The 24,322-nt window shown below is 42.1% G+C and overlaps 1 protein-coding gene across 1 annotated transcript in view; it reads right to left on the bottom strand.

The window, feature by feature from the left end:
• Window positions 1-24,322, bottom strand: part of LOC135540282 (guanine nucleotide-binding protein G(I)/G(S)/G(T) subunit beta-1-like) — a 29,174-nt gene that overhangs the window by 2,305 nt on the left and 2,547 nt on the right. The window contains exons 2-9 of the mRNA XM_064966843.1: window positions 12,126-12,234; window positions 11,887-11,925; window positions 11,487-11,593; window positions 9,430-9,493; window positions 9,070-9,232; window positions 8,880-8,946; window positions 8,528-8,729; window positions 7,987-8,203 (exon numbers count right to left, since the gene is read on the bottom strand). Of these exons, the coding sequence (XP_064822915.1) occupies window positions 7,987-8,203; window positions 8,528-8,729; window positions 8,880-8,946; window positions 9,070-9,232; window positions 9,430-9,493; window positions 11,487-11,593; window positions 11,887-11,925; window positions 12,126-12,182 (916 nt within the window). The 5' untranslated portion in view covers window positions 12,183-12,234. The remainder of the gene's footprint in view (window positions 1-7,986; window positions 8,204-8,527; window positions 8,730-8,879; window positions 8,947-9,069; window positions 9,233-9,429; window positions 9,494-11,486; window positions 11,594-11,886; window positions 11,926-12,125; window positions 12,235-24,322) is intronic.

Below are 24,322 nucleotides of genomic sequence, written 5' to 3'. Positions count from 1 at the left end.
TTCATTTAACTAGGCAAGTCAGTGAAGAACATATTCTTATTTACAAAGATGGCCTATTCCTTCCTCCTTCCATTGGGGAATTGAACCCCGTTCTCCCACGTGACAAGCAGGGACACACACCACTATACTAACGAGAAGGTATCTTGAGATCAATAATCAGTTAGACATTTTGTTTGTCAATATTTTTTCAGGGACAGCCATGTATGCATTAACGAATGTATCAATTATACAATCAATTTGACTTTGTTTTTACGAGTAATTACATAACGGTAGTCATTTATTTGAATGGTAAATCTCTATTGATAAACTTGGTAAATCATGATGGAGCCTAGACATATTCACAATACAGGTGAATGCATTTTCAATAGGAGTGTGTATGTATATTGAGTTATTAACATTTTGCGTGTAAGGGGCAGTATTTTAGTTTTTGGCAAAAAAAAAAAACATACCCATTTGAAACTGCCTATTTCTCAGCCCCAGAAACTAGAATATGCATATACAGTGGGGCAAAAAAGTATTTAGTCAGCCACCAATTGTGCAAGTTCCTACTTAAAAAGATGAGAGAGGCCTGTAATTTTCATCATAGGTACACTTCAACTATGACAGACAAAATGAGGAAAAACAATCCAGAAAATCACATTGTAGGATTTTTAATTAATTTGCAAATTATGGTGGAAAATAAGTATATGTTCACCTACAAACAATCAAGATTTCTGGCTCTCACAGACCTGTAACTACTTTAAGAGGCTTCTCTGTCCTCCACTCGTTACCTGTATTAATGGCACCTGTTTGAACTTGTTATCAGTATAAAAGACACCTGTCCACAACCTCAAACAGTCACACTCCAAACTCCACTTTGGCCAAGACCAAAGAGCTGTCAAAGGACACCAGAAACAAAATTGTAGACCTGCACCAGGCTGGGAACACAGAATCTGCAATAGGTAAGCAGCTTGGTTCGAAGAAATCAACTATGGGAGCAATTATTAGGAAATGGAAGACATACAAGACCACTGGGGCCCTCGATCTGGGGCTCCACGCAAGATCTCACCCCGCGGGGTCAAAATGATCACAAGAACAGTGAGTAAAAATCCCAGAACCACACGGGGGACCTAGTGAATGACCTGCAGAGAGCTGGGACCAAAGTAACAAAGCCTACCATCAGTAACACACTAGGCCGCCAGGGACTCAAATCCTGCAGTGCCAGACGTGTCCCCCTGCTTAAGCCAGTACATGTCCAGGCCCGTCTGAAGTTTGCTAGAGAGCATTTGGATGATCCAGAAGAAGATTGGGAGAATGTCATATGGTCAGATGAAACCAAAATATAACTTTTTGGTAAAAACTCAACTCGTCGTGTTTGGAGGACAAAGAATGCTGAGTTGCATCCAAAGAACACCATACCTACTGTGAAGCATGGGGGTGGAAACATCATGCTTTGGGGCTGTTTTTCTGCAAAGGGACCAGGACGACTGATTAGTGTAAAGGAAGAATGAATGGGGCCATGTATAGTGAGATTGAGTGAAAACCTCATTCCATCAGCAAGGGCATTGAAGATGAAACGTGGCTGGGTCTTTCAGCATGACAATGATCCCAAACACACTGCCCGGGCAACGAAGGAGTGGCTTCGTAAGAAGCATTTCAAGGTCCTGGAGTGGCCGAGCCAGTCTCCAGATCTCAACCCCATAGAAAATCTTTGGAGGGAGTTTAAAGTCTGTGTTGCCCAGCAACAGCCCCAAAACATCACTGCTCTAGAGGAGATCTGCATGGAGGAATGGGTCAAAATACCAGCAACAGTGTGTGAAAACCTTGTAAAGACTTACAGAAAACGTTTGACCTCTGTCATTGCTAACAAAGTGTATATAAAAGTATTGAGAGAAACTTTTGTTATTGACCGAATACTTATTTTCCACCATAATTTGCAAATAAATTCATTTAAAAAAAAAATCCTACAATGTGATTTTCTGGATTTTTCCCCCTCATTTTGTCCGTCATAGTTGAAGTGTACCTATGATGAAAATTACAGGCCTCATCTTTTTAAGTGGGAGAACTTGCACAATTGGTGGCTGACGAAATGCTTTTTTGCCCCACTGTAATTGTCAGATTAAGATAGGAAACCCTCTAAAGTTTCCAAAACTGTAAAAATATTGTCTGAGTATAACAGAACTGATACTGCAGGCGAAAACCTGAGGAAAATCCAATCAGGAAGTGCCTCTTATTTTGAAACCTCTGTTCCTATGCATGCCTATCCTCCATTTAAAGTGATATCAACCAGATTCCTTTTTCTATGGCTTCCCTAGGGTGTCAGTCTTTAGACAGTTTCAGGATTTTATTTTGAAAAATGAGCATGAAAGATCACATTGCGTAAGTGGATATGTGGGGGCTCTCAGAGTGAGTTTTGCGCTACAGAGTAAAGCGGCCATTGTTTCTCCCGGTGTTATTGAAAAACCTACACCCCCGGTTGATATATTATCGAATATATATTTTAAAAACAACCTGAGGATTGATTATAAAAACATTTGATATGTTTCTGTGGACATTATGAATATTATTTGGAATTTGTCTACGTTGTCGTGACCGCTCTTTCCTGTGGATTTCTGAACATAACGCGACAGAGGTATTTTGGGTATAAAAATAATCTTTGTGGAACAAAAGGAAAATTTGTTGTGTAACTAGGAGTCTCGTGAGTGAAAACATCCGAAGATCAAAGGTAAACGTTTAATTTGATTGCTTTTCTGATTTGTGACCTAGCTACTTAATGCTTAGTGTACAGAATGTTTTGTTATGGTATCGATAAACTTTAACGCTTGGATTGCTTTCGCTGTAAAGCATAATTTCAAAATCTGAGACTATTAACAAAAGGCTAAGCTGTGTTTTGCAATATTGCACTTGTGATTTCATGAATATGAATATTTTTTAGTAATATTATTTGGACTGTGGCGCTATGCTATTCAGAGGTTGCTGACGAAAATGATCCCGCTAACGGGATGGGTGTGCCAAGAAGTTAAGCTTGTTTTGGCTGATTTCAGGGAGTTTCCTTCCATTGAGACTTAGTGCCTTCAGAAAATATTCACACTCCTTGACTTTTTCCAAATGTTGTGTTACAACCTAAATTAAAAATGCACTAAATTGACATGCCCAGACTCCCAGTGCAGCATGAGTGGGGAGCTGACATGATGCAGCCCAGACTCCCAGTGCAGCATGAGTGGGGAGCTGACATGATGCAGCCCAGACTCCCAGTGCAGCATGAGTGGGGAGCTGACATGATGCAGCCCAGACTCCCAGACAGTGGAGTGGTTCCTCAGGACAGGCTACTGTTTTAGCTAGCTCTCCCAATTCAACACCTGTGATTACTGTATGCCTCGCTGTATGTCTCTCTCAAATGTCAATATGCCTTGTATACTGTTGTTCAGGTTAGTTATCATTGTTCTAGTTTACAATGGAGCCCCTAGTTCCACTCTTCATACCCCTGATACCCCCTTTGTCCCACCTCCCACACATGCGGTGACCTCACCCATTACAACCAGCATGTCCAGAGATACAACCTCTCTCATCACCACCCAGTGCCTGGGCTTACCTCCGCTGTACCCGCACCCCACCATACCCCTGTCTGCGCATTATGCCCTGAATATATTCTACCATGCCCAGAAATCTGCTCCTTTTATTATTTGTCCCCAACGCTCTAGGCGACCAGTTTTGATAGCCTTTAGCCGCACCCTCATACTACTCCTCCTCTGTTCCACGGGTGATGTGGAGGTAAACCCAGGCCCTGCATGTCCCCAGGTACCCTCATTTGTTGACTTCTGTGATCGAAAAAGCCTTGGTTTCATGCATGTCAACATCAGAAGCCTAAGTTTGTTTTACTCACTGCTTTAGCACACTCTGCTAACCCTGATGTCCTTGCCGTGTCTGAATCCTGGCTCAGGAAAGCCACCAAAAATTCTGATATTTCCATACTCAACTATAACATTTTCCGTCAAGATAGAACTGCCAAAGGGGGAGGAGTTGCAGTCTACTGCAGAGATAGCCTGCAGAATGTCATACTTTCCAGGTCCATACCCAAACAATTCAAACTACTAATCTTAAAAATTACTCTCTCCAGAAATAAGTCTCACTGTTGTCGCCTGCTACCGACCCCCCTCAGCTCCCAGCTGTGCCCTGGACACCATTTGCGAATTGATTGCCCCCCCATCTAGCTTCAGAGTTTGTTCTGGTAGGTGACCTAAACTGGGATATGCTTAACACCCCGGCAGTCCTACAATCTAAGCTAGATGCCCTCAATCTCACACAAATTATCAAGGAACCCACCAGATACAACCCTAAAACTGTAAACAAGGGCACCCTCATAGACGTCATCCTGACCAACTGGCCCTCCAAATACACTTCCGCCGTCTTCAACCAGGATCTCAGCGATCACTGCCTCATTGCCTGTATCCGCTACGGAGCCGCAGTCAAACGACCACCCCTCATCACTGTCAAACGCTCCTGTGAGCAGGCCTTTCTAATCAACCTGGCCCAGGTATCCTTGAAGGACATTGACCTCATCCCGTCAGTTGAGGATGCCTGGTCATTCTTTAAAAGTAACTTCCTCACCATTTTAGATAAGCATGCTCCATTCAAAAAAGGCAGAACTAAGAACAGATATAGCCCGTGGTTCACTCCAGACCTGACTGCCCTCGACCAGCACAAAAACATCCTGTGGCGGACTGCAATAGCATCGAATAGTCCCCGCGATATGCAACTGTTCAGGCAGGTCAGGAACCAATACACGCAGTCAGTCAGGAAAGCTAAGGCCAGCTTCTTCAGGCAGAAATTTGCATCCTGTAGCTCCAACACCAAAAAGTTCTGGGACACTGAAGTCCATGGAGAACAAGAGCACCTCCAACCAGCTGCCCACTGCACTGAGGCTAGGTAACACGGTCACCACCGATAAATCCATGATTATCGACAACTTCAGCATTTCTCAACGGCTGGCCATGCCTTCCGCCTGGCTACTCCAACCTCGGCCAACAGCTCCCCCCCGCAGCTACTCGCCCAAGCCTCTCCAGGTTCTCCTTTACCCAAATCCAGATAGCAGATGTTCTGAAAGAGCTGCAAAACCTGGACCCGTACAAATCAGCTAGGCTTGACAATCTGGACCCTCTATTTCTGAAACTATCCGCCGCCATTGTCGCAACCCCTATTTCCAGCCTGTTCAACCTCTTTCATATCGTCTGAGATCCCCAAGGATTGGAAAGCTGCCGCAGTCATCCCCCTCTTCAAAGGGGGAGACACCCTGGACCCAAACTGTTACAGACCTATATCCATCCTGCCTTGCCTATCTAAGGTCTTCGAAAGCCAAGTCAACAAACAGGTCACTGACCATCTCGAATCACACCGTACCTTCTCCGCTGTGCAATCTGGTTTCCGAGCCGGTCACGGGTGCACCTCAGCCACGCTCAAGGTACTAAACAATATCATAACGGCCATCGATAAAAGACAGTACTGTGCAGCCGTCTTCATCGACCTGGCCAAGGCTTTCGACTCTGTCAATCACCATATTCTTATCGGCAGACTCAGTAGCCTCGGTTTTTCTGATGACTGCCTTGCCCGGTTCACCAACTACTTTGCAGACAGAGTTCAGTGTGTCAAATCGGAGGGCATGCTGTCCGGTCCTCTGTCTCTATGGGGGTGCCAGTCTCGGGCCGACTCTTTTCTCTGTATATATCAATGATGTTGCTCTTGCTGCGGGCGATTCCCTGATCCACCTCTACGCAGACGTTCTATATACTTCCGGCCCGTCCTTGGACACTGCTATCTAACCTCCAAACGAGCTTCAATGCCATACAACACTCCTTCCGTGGCCTCCAACTGCTCTTAAAACGCTAGTAAAACCAAATGATGTTTTCAACTCTTGCACCCGCGCCTGACTAGTATCACCACCCTGGATGGTTCAGACCTTGAATATGTGGACATCGATAAGTACCTAGGTGTCTGGCTAGACTGTAAACTCTCCTTCCAGACTCATATCAAACATCTCCAATCGAAAATCAAATCTAGAGTCGGCTTTCTATTCCGCAACAAAGCCTCCTTCACTCACACCGCCAAACTTACCTTAGTAAAACTGACTATCCTACCAATCCTCGACTTCGGTGACGTCATCTACAAAATAGCTTCCAACACTCTACTCAGCAAACTGGATGCAGTTTATCACAGTGCCATCCGTTTTGTCACTAAAGCACCTTATACCACCCACCACTGCGACCTGTATGCTCTAGTCGGCTGGCCCTCGCTACATATTCGTCGCCAGACCCACTGGTCCCAGGTCATCTACAAGTCCATGCTAGGTAAAGCTCCGCCTTATCTCAGTTCACTGGTCACGATGGCAACACCCACCCGTAGCACGTGCTCCAGCAGGTGTATCTCACTGATCATCCCTAAAGCCAACACCTCATTTGGCCGCCTTTCATTCCAGTTCTCTGCTGCCTGTGACTGGAACAAATTGCAAAAATCGCTGAAGTTGGAGACTTATCTCCCTCACCAACTTCAAACATCTGCTATCTGAGCAGCTAACCGATCGCTGCAGCTGTACATTGTCTTATCGGTAAATAGCCCACCCAATTTTACCTACCTCATCCCCATACTGTTTTTATTTATTTACTTGTCTGCTCTTTTGCACACCAATATCTCTGCCTGTACATGACCATCTGATCATTTATCACTCCAGTGTTAATCTGCAAAATTGTAATTATTCACCTACCTCCTCATGCCTTTTGCACAATGTATATAGACTTTTTTTTCTGTGTTATTGACTTGTTTACTCCATGTGTAACTCTGTTGTCTGTTCACACTGCTTTGCTTTATCTTGGCCAGGTCACAGTTGTAAATGAGAACTTGTTCTCAACTAGCCTACCTGGTTAAATAAAGGTGAAATAAAAATGAAAATAAATAAAAAAGCTAGGCATACGTTAGACAACAAAAATATTGACATTGTGGGACAACTCATTATGCAAATAGTCTGGATAATCTTTTCATCCTGTAGTCTGCTCACATTGAGATATATATATATATATATATTATATAAATAAATATTAAATAAATAAATATATATTGTGGTGCCGTGGCCAAGAATGAGCCGAGCAACGGAGGACGAGTTGCACAAGTCCGAATTCTGGCATGTCAGAAAAATAAAATCGGGACAGAAGATGCAGCTCAGGAGAGTGCAAGACTTATAAATCACACTTCTTTCACCCGCTCACATTATCTGACCTACAACATCTTGAGTGGAGCATACAAATGACCTGCGATCCCAGAAATATGGCATAGATCCGAAATCGTTACAAAAATCGCAGTTTAAGCTTCCCGAGTGACGCAGTGGTAGTGCATAGCAGTGCTAGCTGTGCCACTAGAGATTCTGGGTTCGAGTCCAGGCTCTGTCGCAGCCGACCGCGACCGGGAGACCCATGGGGCGGCACACAATTGGCCCAGTGTCGTCCAGGTTCGGGGAGGGTTAGGCCGGCAGGGATGTCCTTGTCCCATCGTGCACTAGCGACTCCTGTGGCGGGCCAGACTTAGTGCACGCTGACACAGTCGTCAAGTGTACGGAGTTTCCTCCGACACATTGGCTTCTAGGTTAAGTGGGCATTGTGTCAAGAAGCAGTGTGGCTTGGTTGGGTTTCGGGGGATGCACAGCTGTCAACCTTCACCTCTCCCAAGTCCGTACGGGAGTTGCAGTGATGAGACAAGACTAACTACCAATTGGATATAACAAAATTGGGGAGAATTGTTTTTATTGCGGTTTAAAATTGTGTAATGTATGGTCAGCTTGACTGGACCAGGCAAGAGGCTCATTGGCTGATAGACAGACTTAATCCTGTCATGCAGTACGCGACATTAAGAACCAAAAATATAAAAACTTATACCGAACCGTTTTCATGTTGTAGTATCTAAAAAGTACCGAAGTTTTGTTATAGCGTGTGACGAGACATGTCTGGGGTGTTATCAGTGACTCACCAGCACGGTCAGCCTTCAGTGTGTCCCACACGTTGCAGTTGAAGTCGTCATATCCAGCTAGGAGGAGACGGCCACTCTTGGAGAAAGCAACAGAGGTGATGCCACAAATGATGTTGTCATGCGAGTAGCACATCAGCTCCTGGTCGGCACGAAGATCGAAGAGTCTGCAGGTGGCGTCGTCAGAGCCCGTACAAAAGGCATTGCCATTGGGGAAGAACTGCAAAGCACAGATCAGATCATACAGTAATTACTTACTGAGCAAATAACGGACTATAATTTAATTAAAATTTGTATCTCAAAAAACTTTTTTTTTTTTCAATCATAGAACTGAAATGTATAAATTGAGATTATATTTCATGATTTGAGGACCACATTGGAAATAAGTGTTTTTACGGTTTGATGGGTCATCCTTTGGGTTTCTTGTACTTTTAAATACTGTTCTTAAAATGTACAAATTGTTTAACCTTAAATAAAGATAGCTCAATGTAAAATGCCCTAATAGGCAATACGTGTGCATAGATATCTTTAAATATGCCCTTACACATATGGCATTGATGTCAGACTCATGCCCAGTGAAGGTCTGTCTGCACATGCCCTCTCTGACGTCCCAGAGTTTAGCCGAGGCATCACAAGCACCTGAGACAAATAGCCTAGTGTCAGGGGCCAATGAGAGGCTCATGACATCACCACTGTGACCAGCAAATGTGGTTGTCTGCTGGCCAGTCTCAATATCCCAAAGGGCACTGTAAAAACAACATCTGGTTAAAACAAGAGGCATGAGTTTCTATACAAATTCAATTCACATTTAATACATTTTAGGAAAATTAACAATGTTGTATTGGAAATAGACTGAGCAGCATCCTTACAGGACACTGAGTAATTCCTTTACTTACCAGGTGGTGTCTCCAGAGCTTGTAATAATTTGGTTGTCATCAACGAAGCGACAGCAGGACAGATAACCTGGAAATTAGATTTAATTTGTGCATTACTAACCCAGAAATGTTCCCATAGTGTGTTTTAAGTAGCAGAAAATGAGAAGGATTTCATAAATAACATGCCAAACAGAAAATGTAGTCTCTCTACCCGTGTGTCCAGCGAGCTCCCGGCTCACACGTACATTCCCCTCACGTGTCTTCAGGTTGTAAATAGAGCAGATGTTGTCCAGGCCTCCACATGCCACGTAGTTTCCTGAAGGTGCATAGGAGCAGGTCATGACCCAGGAAGAACGCAGAGGAATGGCATGGACCTGCAAGGAGGTGGTGGATAAAAAACATGAAACCTTTGCACACCTGAAGTAATGAGCTCTTATTTCAGGTGTGTAGGTGAATAAAACAACTAAAGTAGAATGTTTGAAGGGACAAAATGCAATGCCTATAATTGCAATGGAAACGTTGTAGTTGTCCTCTAAACAGAGCTACGGAAGTTGAGTTACTGAAGTCTGACCTTGTTAGTGGTATAGCTGTCCCAAATGATGAGTTTGCCATCTTGGGAAGCACTGACCAAGAGCCTGTGAGAAAGAGCAGAAACATAAGGTCATGGAATTACAGTTCCGTTTAAGAAATTATAAGCAATTGTTAAAAATCAAACTATAACTAGCTAATATTCTATATGGAACAGAAAAGCAAACTAAAAGTAATTTATTAAGACTGCTTTGAATTGTAACTTGGGGCCAAATCTAAGCAATGACAATCATAGCAACAACGCATGCTTAGTCATAATAACACCTACTTACATTTCCCACTATATCATGTGGAATAATACACTGCTCAAAAAAATAAAGGGAACACTTAAACAACACAATGTAACTCCAAGTCAATCACACTTCTGTGAAATCAAACTGTCCACTTTGGAAGCAACACTGATTGACAATACATTTCACATGCTGTTGTGCAAATGGAATAGACACCAGGTGGAAATTATAGGCAATTAGCAAGACACCCCCAATAAAGGAGTGGTTCTGCAAGTGGGGACCACAGACCACTCCTCAGTTCCTATGCTTCCTGGCTGATGTTTTGGTCACTTTTGAATGCTGGCGGTGCTTTCACTCTAGTGGTAGCATGAGACGGAGTCTACAACCCACACAAGTGGCTCAGGTAGTGCAGCTCATCCAGGATGGCACATCAATGCGAGATGTGGCAAGAAGGTTTGCTGTGTCTGTCAGCGTAGTGTCCAGAGCATGGAGGCGCTACCAGGAGACAGGCCAGTACATCAGGAGGAGGCCGTAGGAGGGCAACAACCCAGCAGCAGGACCGATACCGCCGCCTTTGTGCAAGGAGGAGCACTGCCAGAGCCCTGCAAAATGACCTCCAGCAGGCCACAAATGTGCATGTGTCTGCTCAAACGGTCAGAAATAGACTCCATGAGGGTGGTATGAGGGTCCGACGTCCACAGGTGGGAGTTGTGCTTACAGCCCAACACCGTGCAGGACGTTTGGCACTTGCCAGAGAACACCAAGATTGGCAAATTCGCCACTGGCGCCCTGTGCTCTTCACAGATGAAAGCAGGTTCACACTGAGCACGTGACAGACGTGACAGTCTGGAGACGCCATGGAGAACGTTCTGCTGCCTGCAACATCCTCCAGCATGACCGGTTTGGCGGTGGGTCAGTCATGGTGTGGGGTGGCATTTCTTTGGGGTGCCGCACAGCCCTCCATGTGCTCGCCAGAGGTAGCCTGACCGCCATTAGGTACCGAGATGAGATCCTCAGACCCCTTGTGAGATCATATGTTGGTGTGGTTGGCCCTGGATTCCTCCTACTGCAAGACAATGCTAGACCTCATGTGGCTGGAGTGTGTCAGCAGTTCCTGCAAGAGGAAGGCATTGATGCTATGGACTGGCCCGCCCGTTCCCCAGACCTGAATTCAATTGAGCACATCTGGGACATCATGTCTCGCTCCATCCACAGACTGTCCAGGAGTTGGCGGATGCTTTAGTCCAGGTCTGGGAGGAGATCCCTCAGGAGACCATCCGCCACCTCATCAGGAGCATGCCCAGGCGTTGTAGGGAGGTCATACAGGCACGTGGAGGCCACACACACACTACTGAGCCTCATTTTGGACTTGTTTTAAGGACATTACATCAAAGTTGGATCAGCCTGTAGTGTGGTTTTCCAATTTGATTTTGAGTGACTCCAAATCCAGACCTCCATGGGTTGATAAATTTGATTTCCATTGATAGTTGAATGTGCTGACAACAAAATCACACAAAAATTATGTAAAGAAAAAAGTATTTAATAAGAATATTTCATTCATTCAGATATAGGATGTGTTAATTTAGTGTTCCCTTTATTTTTTTGAGAAGTGTATAATAACCAATTCATGCCAAGGGTTATACAATTATATACCATGCCAACTTTTATATTTGACAACTGGAATCATTCAACTATTTGTCATTGCAAAAACTCCAAAAAGCAAACAAGCTGTTTTTTTTGTAGTACAGAACAAATGGAAATTACCTTCCTAGCTTGTGAAAGACACTATAAAAATTACACTTGGGTTTACCTGGAATCAGTGCCCCAATGCATGGCATAGATCTTAGCCAAATGCCCCCTCAGTGTTCTTCTTGTGCGCATCTGAATACGGCCAACAGGATCAATATTGGCTGTGATCTGCAAAACACACAAACACAGTTACATAAAGCCATCAATAGCAGATTGCATTGAATGTTTTGCATATCCCTAGTTAAAGATGTACTATGCAGAAATCACTCCACAATTTTATGGTTGTTAAAATTGTAAGTTTGCCTAATTTCAGTTTATGACAAAACAAGCAAGCATCATTGCACCATATAAACCGCTGTTAAATATATTCTCCATAACCAAAAATATTGTATTTTTCTCTGTTTGAAGCTGCAGTACAAAACCGAAAGTACAAGACGCAAAAACCAAAACTAAACTTTTACCTGTGATAGCGTGGCATCTGCACATGCTTTCCTGGCATCCTGCAAAAGTAAGACAATTAAAACACCATGCAAATTTAACAACCAAACATTGTCAGAAGATTATGTAGCTTTGTTATGACACTGTTGAGACTTGATTATGAGCGCAGAGACAATTCAATTATTTCTGAAATACGCAATTTCTGTAGGTTTAAAACAATTGCTCCTGCCCATTGACGGTAGATGGAGGGATAAACACTCACTCGGATCTGGTTTTTGAGCTGCTCAGCCTCCTGGCGTAACTGGTCCAGTTCACTCATTTTGCCCTGCTAGTAGGTCTGTCTCGCTCCAGCTGCTGGGACAGTCGTTAATCTGAAAGAGGAAGAAAGAAGAGTTTTAGTAATCATGTTTCCAGCAAACCTTTTTAGGCGAATAAAGTATGTTGGCAAAAAAATTCATTCACGACAGGCCTGGTGAAAACAGCAAATGCTGGTCAACATTGTCGACAAATGTTACGCTAGTTAAGGTGGGATCCTTAATTGTCGATAAAATTAAATTATGAGAGAAATGGCAATGAAATGCCTTTATGCACAAATATTGATACAATAACCATCAAATCGAAGTAAACTTGGGAGTCACGCCCCACTACTGTATGGTCCCCCAACTACGACTCAGGAAAGAATGCAGTTTTATTAGGCTACAGATGAAATAAATTATGAACTTCACAGGGTGTTGAAAGTGCAATCGGGGTATGATGTTCCTGTCCAATAAATATCGAGGGTCTTATTCTGGGAGACATTATCAATGCTTGGCTACCTTTTGAAAAATGTCTCTATTTTGTCCATAATGTCATCATATAGGCTATCCTACCCAAACTGTACCTGCCAGCTGTTGACTAAAGTGCATGTGCCAAGACCAGAGTGGGCACATTCTCAATATAACACAATTTACATTTTTTCGCAAAACCATCAGTAGAGTTGAAAATGCGATGGAATCTGTCGCCAGATCGCTTGTCACTCATACACATTATGTAACCAACTGATCATGTTTTCCCCTCGTTAAGCTGTGAAAGCATTGAAATGCCATCATTTAGACAAACAAAGCTAGATGATGTTCTGTCACAAAAGGCTGTTTGTTCCAGAAAACAAAACATACGATACATAAAATCCCCTGTCATTCGTGGATAGGCCTAACACCTCGATCAGAACGACAGCGCCATTACATCAATACAGCGTAATAAATTCTGCAGGCAAACTTCTCTCATTATGTACAGTGCATTCGGAAAGTATTTAGACTCATTGACTTTTTCCACATAACAGGCTTATTCTATAATGGATTGAATAAAACTCAATCTACTCACTCACACACACACACACACACTAACCTACCCATAATGACAAAGCGAAAACAGGTTTTGAAATGTTTACAAATGTATTAAAAATAAAAACCGGAAAAAAAAAAAAAAAGGATTCAGACCCTTTGCTATGAGAATTGAAATTGAGCTCTAATGCAGCCTGTTCCCATTTATCATTCCTGAGACGTTTCTAAACTAGATTGGAGTCCACCTGTGATAATTTCAATTTATTGGACATGATTGGGAAAGGCACAGAGCAAAAACCAAGCCTCGAGGTCGAAGGAATTGTCCGTAGGGCTCCAAGGCAGGATTGTGTCAAGGCACAGACCTGGGGAAGGGTACCGAAAATATCTGCAGCATTGGAGGTCCTCAAGAACACAGTGGCTTCCATCATTCTTAAATGAATGAAGTTTGGAACCACCAAGACTCTTCCTGGAGCTGGCTGCCCAGCCAAACGGGGGAGAAGGGCCTTGGTCAAGGAGGTGACCAAGAAACGATGGTCACTCAGACAAAGCTCCTCTGTGGAGATGGGAGAACCTTCCAGAAGGACAACCATCTCTGCAGCACTCCACCAATCAGGCCTTTATGGTAGAGCGGCCAGACGAAAGCCACTCCTACATAAAATGCAGGACAGCCCACTTGGAGTTTGCCAAAAGGAACTTTAAAAATTTTTTTTTAAAAAGGACTCTGACCATGAGAAACAAGATTCCCTGGTCTGATGAAACCAAGATTGAACTCTTTGGCCAGTCGTTAATCTGAAAGAGGAAGAAAGAAGAGTTTCAGTAATCATGAAAATGAATACGGCCAACAGGATCAAACATGGTGGCGGCAGCATCATGCTGTGGGGATGTTTTTCAGCAGTAGGGACTGGGAGACTAGTCAGGATCGAGGGAAAGATGAACAGAGCAAAGTATTGAGAGATCCTTGATAAAAACCTGCTCCAGAGCGCTCAGAACCTCAGACTGGGGCGAAGGTTCACCTTCCAACAGCACAACGACCCTAAGCAGACAGCCAAGACAATGCAGGAATGGCTTCGGGACAAGTCTCAATGTCCTTGAGTGGCCCAGCCAGAGCCCGGACTTGAACCCGATCAAACATCTCTGGAGAGACCTGAAAATACATGTGCAGCGACACTCCCCAAACAACCTGACGGAGCTTGAGAGGATCTGTAGAGAAGAATAGGAGAAACAACCCAAATACACGTATGCCAAGCTTGTAGGCGGTAAAGACTCGAGGCACAAAGTACTGAGTAAAGGGTCTGAATACTTATGTAAAATGTTACGTTTAAAATAAATAAATTTGTAAAAATGTAGAACCGGTTTCTGCTTTGTCATTATGGAGTATTGTGGGGAACAATTCATTTTAGAATAAGGCTGTAACGTAACAAAATGTGGAAAGAAATCAAGGGGTCTGAATACGTTCCCGAATGCACTGTATGTAATCCAATATTTAAGTGAATATTTGTGCAACAAAACATTCACCTTGTGCTTGTATTTCTGTCAAATTTACACATACAATTTGACGCATGCATTGGATAAATCCAAATGTATGCACCACACAAAACACAACTGCAACGCAATGGTGCAAGGCAAATGCAGAATTCCATTGGAAATTAATGTATTTCTAATATACCAACATGCAATGACGCTGTCGGTCTGATTGAGGTGCAAGTCTTTGGTAAAGAAATAGGCTAATGACACATTTGCATAGATGGACATTGTCCTCTTCAAAGAACTCTCTCAACCAGAAAACGGATTTTCTGAACTAGTAACTACTTTCCTTCCACAGGGAAACGTTGTGCAGTCATTAAACAACAAATTGCGTCGGAGGAGTAGGCTGTGACACCGTTGCTTTGGCTAGTGCAGGCCTACACTCTCATAGCCTACATAAACAGTACTTCTGTTGGCTTGGCCAGCGCAGCAGGCCCATACACTCATATCCTACATTAGAACGCCTCTCCTGCCCTCACACAACTCTGCTACTGACTCACAGTCCTATCTTCTCACCTCAATGTCATTGACATAATCCTGAGACACACTTAACTTCTTGGTGACAGGGGGGCAGTATTGAATAGCTTGGATGAATAAGGTGCACAGAGTAAACTGCCTGCTACTCTGTCCCAGATTCTAATATACGCATATTATTAGTAGTATTGGATAGAAAACACTGAAGTTTCTGAAACTGTTTGAATGATGTCTGAGTATAACAGAACTCATATGGCAGGCGAAAACCTGAGACAAATCCAACCAGGAAGTGGGAAATCTGAGGTTGTAGTTTCATTTAAGTGATTGCGTCGATGGACATCGTCCTCTTCAAAGAAAAGTTCAGACGAAGATCCAATATGCTGCGTCTATGGGGCCACATCTGCTGGAAGCCTTGGGAAGTGCAGTCTTTAGTAAGTTGTTTGAGGCTTCTATTGTGGAAGGGCGTCAAATAAATGCTGTTTCAACAAGTGGACTAGGCTGAAGCCAATCAGTTGTTTACTGCGCGGTCACGCCGTTCCTTCTTTTTCCCTCTGTAATGAATATGCTATTGTCCAGTTGGAATATTATTGAAGATGATAAAAAAAAGACCCTAAGGAATGATTGTAAACATCGTTTGACATGTTTGTACAAACTGTAATGGAACTCTTGACCTTCCAAGACCATTCGTCTGGATTTTGAGCTCGCGCATTGTGCCTTTGGAATAGTGAACTAAACGCCAACAAAACGGAGGTATTTGGACATAAATATGGATATAATCGAACAAATCCAACATTTCTTGTGGAAGTGGGAGTCCTGGGAGTGCATTTCGATGAAGATCAGCAAAGGTAAGTGAAGATTTATAATGCTATTTATGACTTTTGTTGACTCCACAATTTGGCGGGTAACTGTATGGCTCTTTTGTGGCTGAACCAGTTCTCAGATTATTGAATATTGTGCTTTTGCCGTAAAGCTTTTTTGAAATCTGACACAGCGGTTGCATTAAGATCAAGTTTCTATTTAATTCTATGTAAAACATGTATCTTTCATCAAAGTTTGATGAGTATTTCTGTTATTAAATGTGGCTCTGCAATTTCTCCGGATGTTTTGGAGGCATTTCTGAACATGGTGACAATGTAAACTGAGGGTTTTGGATGTAAATATGAACTTGATCAAACAAAACATACATGTATTGTGTAACATTGAGTCCTGGGAGTGTCATCTGATGAAGATCGTCAAAGGTTAGTGATTAATTGTATCTATATTTCTGTTTTTTGTGACACCTCTCAGGTTGGAAAATGGCTGAATGCTTTCTGTGACTAGTTGCTGACCAAACAATGATATGTTCTGCTTTCACCGAAAAGCCTTTTTGAAATTGGACGCGGTGGTTGGATTAACGAGAAATCTATCTTTAAAATTGTGTCAAATACTTGTATGGTTGAGGAATTTTAATTATGAGATTTGTTGTTTTGAATTTGGTGCCCTGCAATTTCACTGGCTGTTGTCGAGGTGGGACGCTAGTGTCCCAAACGTTCCCAGAGAGGTTAATTTAACCTTCCCTGACAAATCCTGTTAAGACATGACTGGCCAGATGATCTGAAAAACAGTTATCCTACTGACCCCAATCCACTGGTTGATGCTCACTAGATCAGCCAACGGTGCTAAGTGATCAATAAACCATTTATAGCGATACCGGCTGATCTGATCACACTCGTCTGGGCAACCTAAACACATAATTTACCCCAAACAGTAGCCTAAAGCACTGATCTTCCTATTTGTCAAATACAGAACATGGTCAGAGAAAACAGAGGTCACTTTCAAAACACTTAACATTTTAGTCATTTAGCAGAGCAATTGGGTTTAAGTGCCTTGCTCAAGGGCAGAGATTTTTTTTTTTACATAGTAGGCTCAGAGATTCTAACCAGAGACCTTTCGGTTACTGGCCTTACTCTCCTAACTGCTAGGATAACATTCTATTGTGAAAAAGAGAGAGATTATCCACACACCAGCATTGTGAAAGGTACCAGTAATACAGGAAACAGCCTTGACCTCACATTCGCAGGAGACTGGATTAGCACATTTGGATATGAATGAAACATAAGGACTATAAACAAAACCTTTGGTTTTAGCCCCAGTTCTTCCTCCAAGCTAACCCAATCACCTTACTTCATGTATTTCACTCTGTACGGTCAAAGTGTTTGAGTGCTAGACTGAGGATCTTCTCTAAACTGAGAAAATCACACTCAAGGTCCTCTCTGATAAAAATATCACTGTTAATTCCATGACTACTTGCCATCCACATCTGTCCTTAAGATCAGAGGGGGGTGTTGAATTAACCTTATAACATGAGAAAAGTGAGTAACAAAATCAGGAGGGAGACACTAGGACTGGACTTCCGTATAACACACTATTACTGTGGCATCCGAATGTGGGATGTAGAATGACAACATTAATCATGGAGAGGATATGTAATTAAAACTCAATTCTGCACTGGCACTAGTTCAAACACCTAATTCATTGAGTTCGATGTTGAGTCTTGGTTGTAAGTTACTTGGAGTCAATGCAGGCACAATTCAGAAGGTGCTCAAACCTAAACATAGGACTCAGTCACAGTTCATCCCTACACTACCTCAGGGTAAGAAAACAAAGAACAAATTCTGTAATGTGGGTGAACTAGATGCTCTCAGAGTCTGTCCATAATCCCTTACTGTAAGAAGTTCTTCTGCCCCTCATTTCTCCAAGCGCCTGATCGGAATCAGCTGACAGCATGATAAACAGGGAGTGGTGACAAATAGCCTGGAGGTGTGGCTTACTGACATCCGGAGTTTGCTGCTCAACATAAATGTTTTCATAATGTTTTTGTTTCCATGCAGCCATACAAATTCATCTTTCAGAGCATGATCTCAGTAGTGTTCAGGATTATTTTAGTTTTATGTTGATAGATTTTCCATATTTCAGTTGTTTATTGCCTTTTCCAACAAAAAATAAAAAAAATGGGAGAAATGGCAAACGTGCATAAAGATGGCAGAATTCAGATATAAAGTTATTGTTTAAGCACCATCCACTGAGTTTTTAAACTACGGCACACGATATGGTTTGGTTTTCCAAATTGCTGGCGTCTTGAAGCTAAAATTGGGATCATGTATACTCTACTAATGGCTAGAGCTGTTAGTCACCGCCACACCGGCAGTCATGAGTGACATTCTAAGTGACGATTGAGTCACGGTAATCTCCTCTCATGCACAAAAATGACATACCTCAGAAGTGTGATTGACTTGGAGTTCCAGTGTGTTGTTTAACTGTTCCCTTTATTTTTTTGAGCAGTGTATTTTAGTACCAGTCAAAAGTTGACACACCTACTCATTCAAGGGTTTCTTTATTTTTAGTATTTTCTACATCGTAGAATAAGAGTTAAGACATCAAAACTATGAAATAACACATGGAATCATGTAGTAACCAAAAAGTGTTTAACACATCAATATATTTTCTATTTGAAATTCTTCAAAGTAGCCACCCTTTGCCTTGATGACAGCTTTGCACACTCTTGGCATTCTCTCAACCAGCTTCACCTGGAATGACTTTCCAACAGTATTGAAGGAGTTCCCACATATGCGGAGCACTTGCTGGCTGCTTTTCCTTCACTCTGTGGTCAAACTCATCCCAAACCATCTCAATTGGGTTGAGGTCAGGTGATTGTGGAGGCCAGGTCATCTGATGCAGCACTCAATCACCCTCCTTCTTGATCAAATAGCCCTTACACAGCCCGGAGATGTGTTTTGGGTCATTGTCCTGTTGAAAAACAAATTACAGTCTCACTAAGTGCAATCCAGATGGGATGGCGTATCGCTGCAGAATGCTGTGGTAGCCATGCTGGTTAAATGTGCCTAGAACCCTAAATAAATCAGTGTCACAAGCAAAACACCCCCACACCAAACCTCCTCCGTGCTTCACGGTGGGAACCACATGTGGAGAGCATCCGTTCACCTACTCTGCGTCTCACAAAGACACACCGGTTGGAACCAAACATCTCAATTTGGACTCATCAGGCCAAAAGGACAGATTTCCACCTGTCTAATGTGCATTGGTCATATTTCTTGGCCCAAGCAAGTCTCTTCTTATTATTGGTGTCTTTTAGTAGTGGTTTCTTTGCAGCAATTTGACCATGAAGGCCTGATTCACGCAATCTCCTCTGAACAGTTGATGTTGAGATTTATTTGGGCTGCAATTTCTGAGGCTGGTAACACTAATGAACATATATTTAAAGTTAGCAGCTTTTAAGCATTCTAGTACAGTTAAACAGTTGCAACAAAGTGTCATGTTTATTTGTTCTGTTAGGAACTGATTGTTTAATAACTTGTAAATTAGAAAAATTACAAATCCATGAATGTACTTTATCACTCAACAGATATTCACAGAAATATTTTAGCTGCCCCACATTACAAAGGTGGTGAAGTTGTCAGTGTCCCTTCTTACTATCCAATCTTGACTGTATGGAGAAACTTAAAAATGCTTTGAAAGAAATATTGGTTGAAACTAAAATGCAGTTAATTAATTTAGCTTTAACTGCTTGAAAAAAAAAAGACTCTCTGGGCTGTCAGACTGCACAACTTAAACTTTTAAAATGTGCTCAACTTACGCGACTAGTAAAATGCGAGCAAATTTACAACACATCTTGTCTTTCATTTAAGAAATAAAACAAAACTGATTTGTTTCAAATTAAATGAAAATCACTACCTATACCACCCATGAATAAACAGAAAAGCCATTGGTATTAGTCCATTTTTTTCCCAGTGACAAAATGACTGTTACAATATGACTGCCCATTTATAACAGTTGGGGGAGGTTTTTCTTCAAAGAGGACCTGCTTGGCTTTGTCACAAGAGTTATTACTTTTCCATCTACAATGTGTGAAGCTGCACTGAAAAGGCGCTCACTGTCCATACTAGTACAGGGAAAAAACACGAAAAAGACACTTAATACAACATATTTCATTATTCTTGCATTCCAAAGGATCATTAGGAATAGATCAACATTGGCCAATGTTGTAACAGAAAATGACAATACAAAGAGTCTAACGGAGACACACTGACTAAAAAGTTATTTTGTTGGCATCTACATATGTCCCATTACCAGTAAAACAATTAAAACCTATTCACTTACTTGCTGTGCTGTTTCGTTGTTCATTTGTTTAGTCATTTCATTCTCAACCATGATTCCAGCATACATGTCAAGCAGTGAAGTTTCAGCTGTCTGCCTGTCTGTGGCCTCTTCTGTCATGGGTCCTCTTCCCCGGTGCTTCACTGTCACTGTGTTTCCATCTTGTCCAGCTGTGTCTAACATTTCACAAACCCTGTTTCGTGTCACCATCGAAGTAGCAGTCCTTGTACCTAGCATCAAGCACGGTGGCGACATAGTAAAGAGGCTCCGAGAGAATGCCACGGGATCACTTGTTCACAGCCTCTACTAGAGTACTTTCGCAGGTTTTAACCCCACGTCTGTGTCGGCAGTTTTGTTGAGCCGGCGTTTCAACACCATGAGGGTCTGCTGCAGACGCAGTTGATGAGCTTATTTCGCAGTTGTTTCAATGGAGCTAGGAGTGTGTTCATGTCAATGAGAGTCCACTGGTTTGTACTGATTGTTGCAGGTAACTCAGTCAGCTGCGTACACGCCAAGCACTTGTTTTTGTTCCAGCAGGCTCTCTGTGTAAACAGTACTGTTCCATCTGGTGGAAACATCTTGCTTAAGCCTTTTCATTTTCACTCCAAGCTGCTCCTGTACTGCTTGCAGGCAGATGTATGCTAGCTGCGAGTGTTTAAAATGACCCACTATCTTCCTACCTGTTCCCACTGTGTCAGATATGCTGCGTTGGGCCAAAACACCTTAATTCACAGCCAGTTGCTGGCGACTCCGCATTCTTCCAAAGCCTTTGTCATGTTACATGCATTAACACATTGTTCTTGGGGATTTTCCAAGTTTCAAACATGTTCTCAAATGCCATTGAAATGGCTGTAGTGGTATGAGAACAAGCACATTCTTGAGCTTGTGATACGGCTTTCCTCAGTACGAAATCCTTGTTGACCCACTGTGCTGTATGAATCCGCATGCTCATGGGTCTGATATCGCTAGTCCAAATGTCAGTCATGAAGCTAATCTCAGTGACACCCATTGCAAGTAGCTCACGGATGTGCATTTCAACAATACTGTGCAACTCTGGTAGGGCAACATCTGAAAAATAGCACTTACTTGGTAGTGTGTACCGGGGCTCGAGGTGCTCGACCAGTCGGCAAAAGCCAACATCATCCACGACAAAGAACGGTTGATTGTCACAGGCAATTAATTCCATTATCTTGGCATTAATGGATTTCGCCTTTGAGTCGTCTCGCTGAAATTCTATTTCAAATGACTGCTCGACTTGAACTTAAGTTGTTGGAAGTGCGCGCCTAGTTTTTTTTCTGGTTTTGTTCTAAGTAGTCAGTGAACGCCTGGGGGTGATTTTCAAATCAGTAATTAGGTTTGTGGTTTTGAAAGATTTTACTTTCTCCCCTCTGGAAATAATAGCAGCACAAACTTTGCATATGACCTTTCTGTTATCTTCCTTTGAAACTTCAAAATAGATCCACACAGCAGACATTGCGGGCTAGGTTAGGAATGCTGTGTTGAACATGGAGCTCTGTATTTTTCGTGGCATCATTACTTCATCTACCTATGTTACAGGTATGCACGTCAGCTTTGACATCGGATTTGCACATTGGCGTTATACATAGACCCGATGCTGGCATTTTTAGCTAATCTCATCTGATTCCGATATGCTTACCGATATATTGTGCATCCCTAATGTGCGCACACACACACAAACACAACAAGAAACCAAGCTTGAAAAAAAATAAAATAATAATGATTGTGCCGTTATACAACACAGTCTACCGCATAATTATGCACGGCAGAAACATATTTTAAAAAAAACTGGTACATAATTGGTCTTGCATAAAATAAATTAATTTAGAGTTGGCCTACAATTAGTGACTTTATATATGGTTTCAAATAGCCTGGTAATATGGCATTTTTATATTTTCATAATTAATAGGTTGACATTACCTTTAGGTACAGAATATTGAATATCTCGCCACCGTGCATTTCTCGAGCACGCAGAGAGAGGTGCTATTAACAGTTTAATGAAATATGTTTCATTGTGAGAACGTATTACTATCAATGATCCCAAACAGATTTCACTTGGTTTCCCAAATTAAGCACTGTGTAGCTTCAGGAACAGGGTTGGAGACCCCACGGTACACAGAGTTTGGGAGAAATATCACCTGTGCTGCAGAGAGACCCTGCATGCTCCTCAAACAGAGGTTGATGTGTGGAATAAAATAACCAGAATAGCCTACCCAACATGAGTGAAAAACGAAACAGCAGAAAGAGTCCTACATTCGCTATTCGAGTACATACAGATTACATCTTTTTTTCTCATGACCCTGTTCCTGCACATTTGATAATGTGAAATTCTAATAATATTAGTAAAGACAAGATTCAATTGAGAATAGTTTGATGGATGAAAGTATGATCACTTGATGAGAGAACAGCGTTTGCAGCCTGAGGCAAGGAACAGACCGCAAGCTTTTTTGCGACTTTCTCAAATCATCAATATCCTATAGTTTCATCATGCAGCCCATACATTTTTGATATTCAAGGCATCCTAAATGTTTATGCCTCACAACTAAAGTTGTCAAATTACTCTAAATCTAGCATATAGAACCTGTTTAAAAATTATCACTTTTACACTCAATTCTCCTGAATGGGAAAAATATCCTTTCTATTTTATTCAGCTAAGTTCAATTATATTAGTCTTACTATAAAATAATGGCACAGGATTTAAGAATATATTGTCTGCTAAATAAACAAGCCTATGCATGGCACACTGCCAGATAAGCTGTAGGCCAACACATGCTGTTCTTCTGAAATACATTTTCTTCACATCATGTTTGTTTAGACCTGCCTAAAATAAATACATTGATTTATGATGGTGTAAATTCAACTGATTCATTAGACATGTAGATGTTTCAAAGGCGCGCAATAGTGGCTTGCTAAACGTGTTTATGTTAATTAACGGCAAATTACCATGAGACCGGCAGTCTTTTACACGACAATACCTGGCTGACAAAATGTCATGACCACCACAGCCCTACCAATGACCATACAAAAGAAGTATAGCGGAGAGCAATGAACAAATATGGCAAATTTAACAAATCAAGGAATTTGTGGTAAATGCATGGGGCCACGCCATCTTCATACACCTCCGCTATTGCATAATAAAACACTAAAAGAGCACAAAATGTAGGCCTGCGTTGTAGAAAGCTTGATGCTATTATATCAGTGCAACAAATGTCATATGGCTAAAGCTGGATCATAGAAAAGACCATAACCAGCACTATCACTGACCAAGCCTGTAATCCTAAAAGCTCAAATCCACAGACAGTAAATATTTAATCCAATCTATGCCCACAAACAGGAAAACAGCTGGCAAAAGCTCACACCGGAGTCAGAAATCAGTTTTCTACTCTGAAAAAAAGCATGTCTGATTAGTCTCTACGACTACATGCTTACAAGTAGCCTTAAAGACATTGGAGTCTACTGCTTGTTTTTTTTTTACCTCCTGTTTATACATGCATAATCTATGAGCAGAATTACTGTTTTACCTCAATTAACCACAAAAGCCCTAGTTTGAAAGCCACGGTTAAAAGCCAAGTAGACAAAAGTACAGGAGAATCTAATTCTCTCACTGCCACAAGATAGTAACCAATATGGTCCTTTCATCAAAATGGACTAATGCTTAAACAAACATATCGGGCTGAGAGGGTGGATGGGGGTTTAATTAATACATTACATTTACATTTAAGTCATTTAGCAGACGCTCTTATCCAGAGCGACTTACAAATAGTTTGTCATACAACAATTCATGTAATTGTGTGTACCACAGTCAAAACAACACCCTGCAGTAAAATTCACACTGTCATTAGTCTCTACGACAACATACTTACAACAAGTAGCCTTACAGACATTGGCGACTACAACGTAGTTAACCCTTTCCGTAACTGCTAGACTTAACGCCTAGCTAACGTTAGCCACCTATTACTTTTTGCAAATT

This window comes from Oncorhynchus masou, chromosome 5, assembly GCF_036934945.1.
Source record: "Oncorhynchus masou masou isolate Uvic2021 chromosome 5, UVic_Omas_1.1, whole genome shotgun sequence".
Lineage (NCBI taxonomy): Eukaryota > Metazoa > Chordata > Actinopteri > Salmoniformes > Salmonidae > Oncorhynchus > Oncorhynchus masou.
Note: the sequence above shows the minus strand (reverse complement) of the source record. Positions and strands in the feature narration are given on the sequence as shown.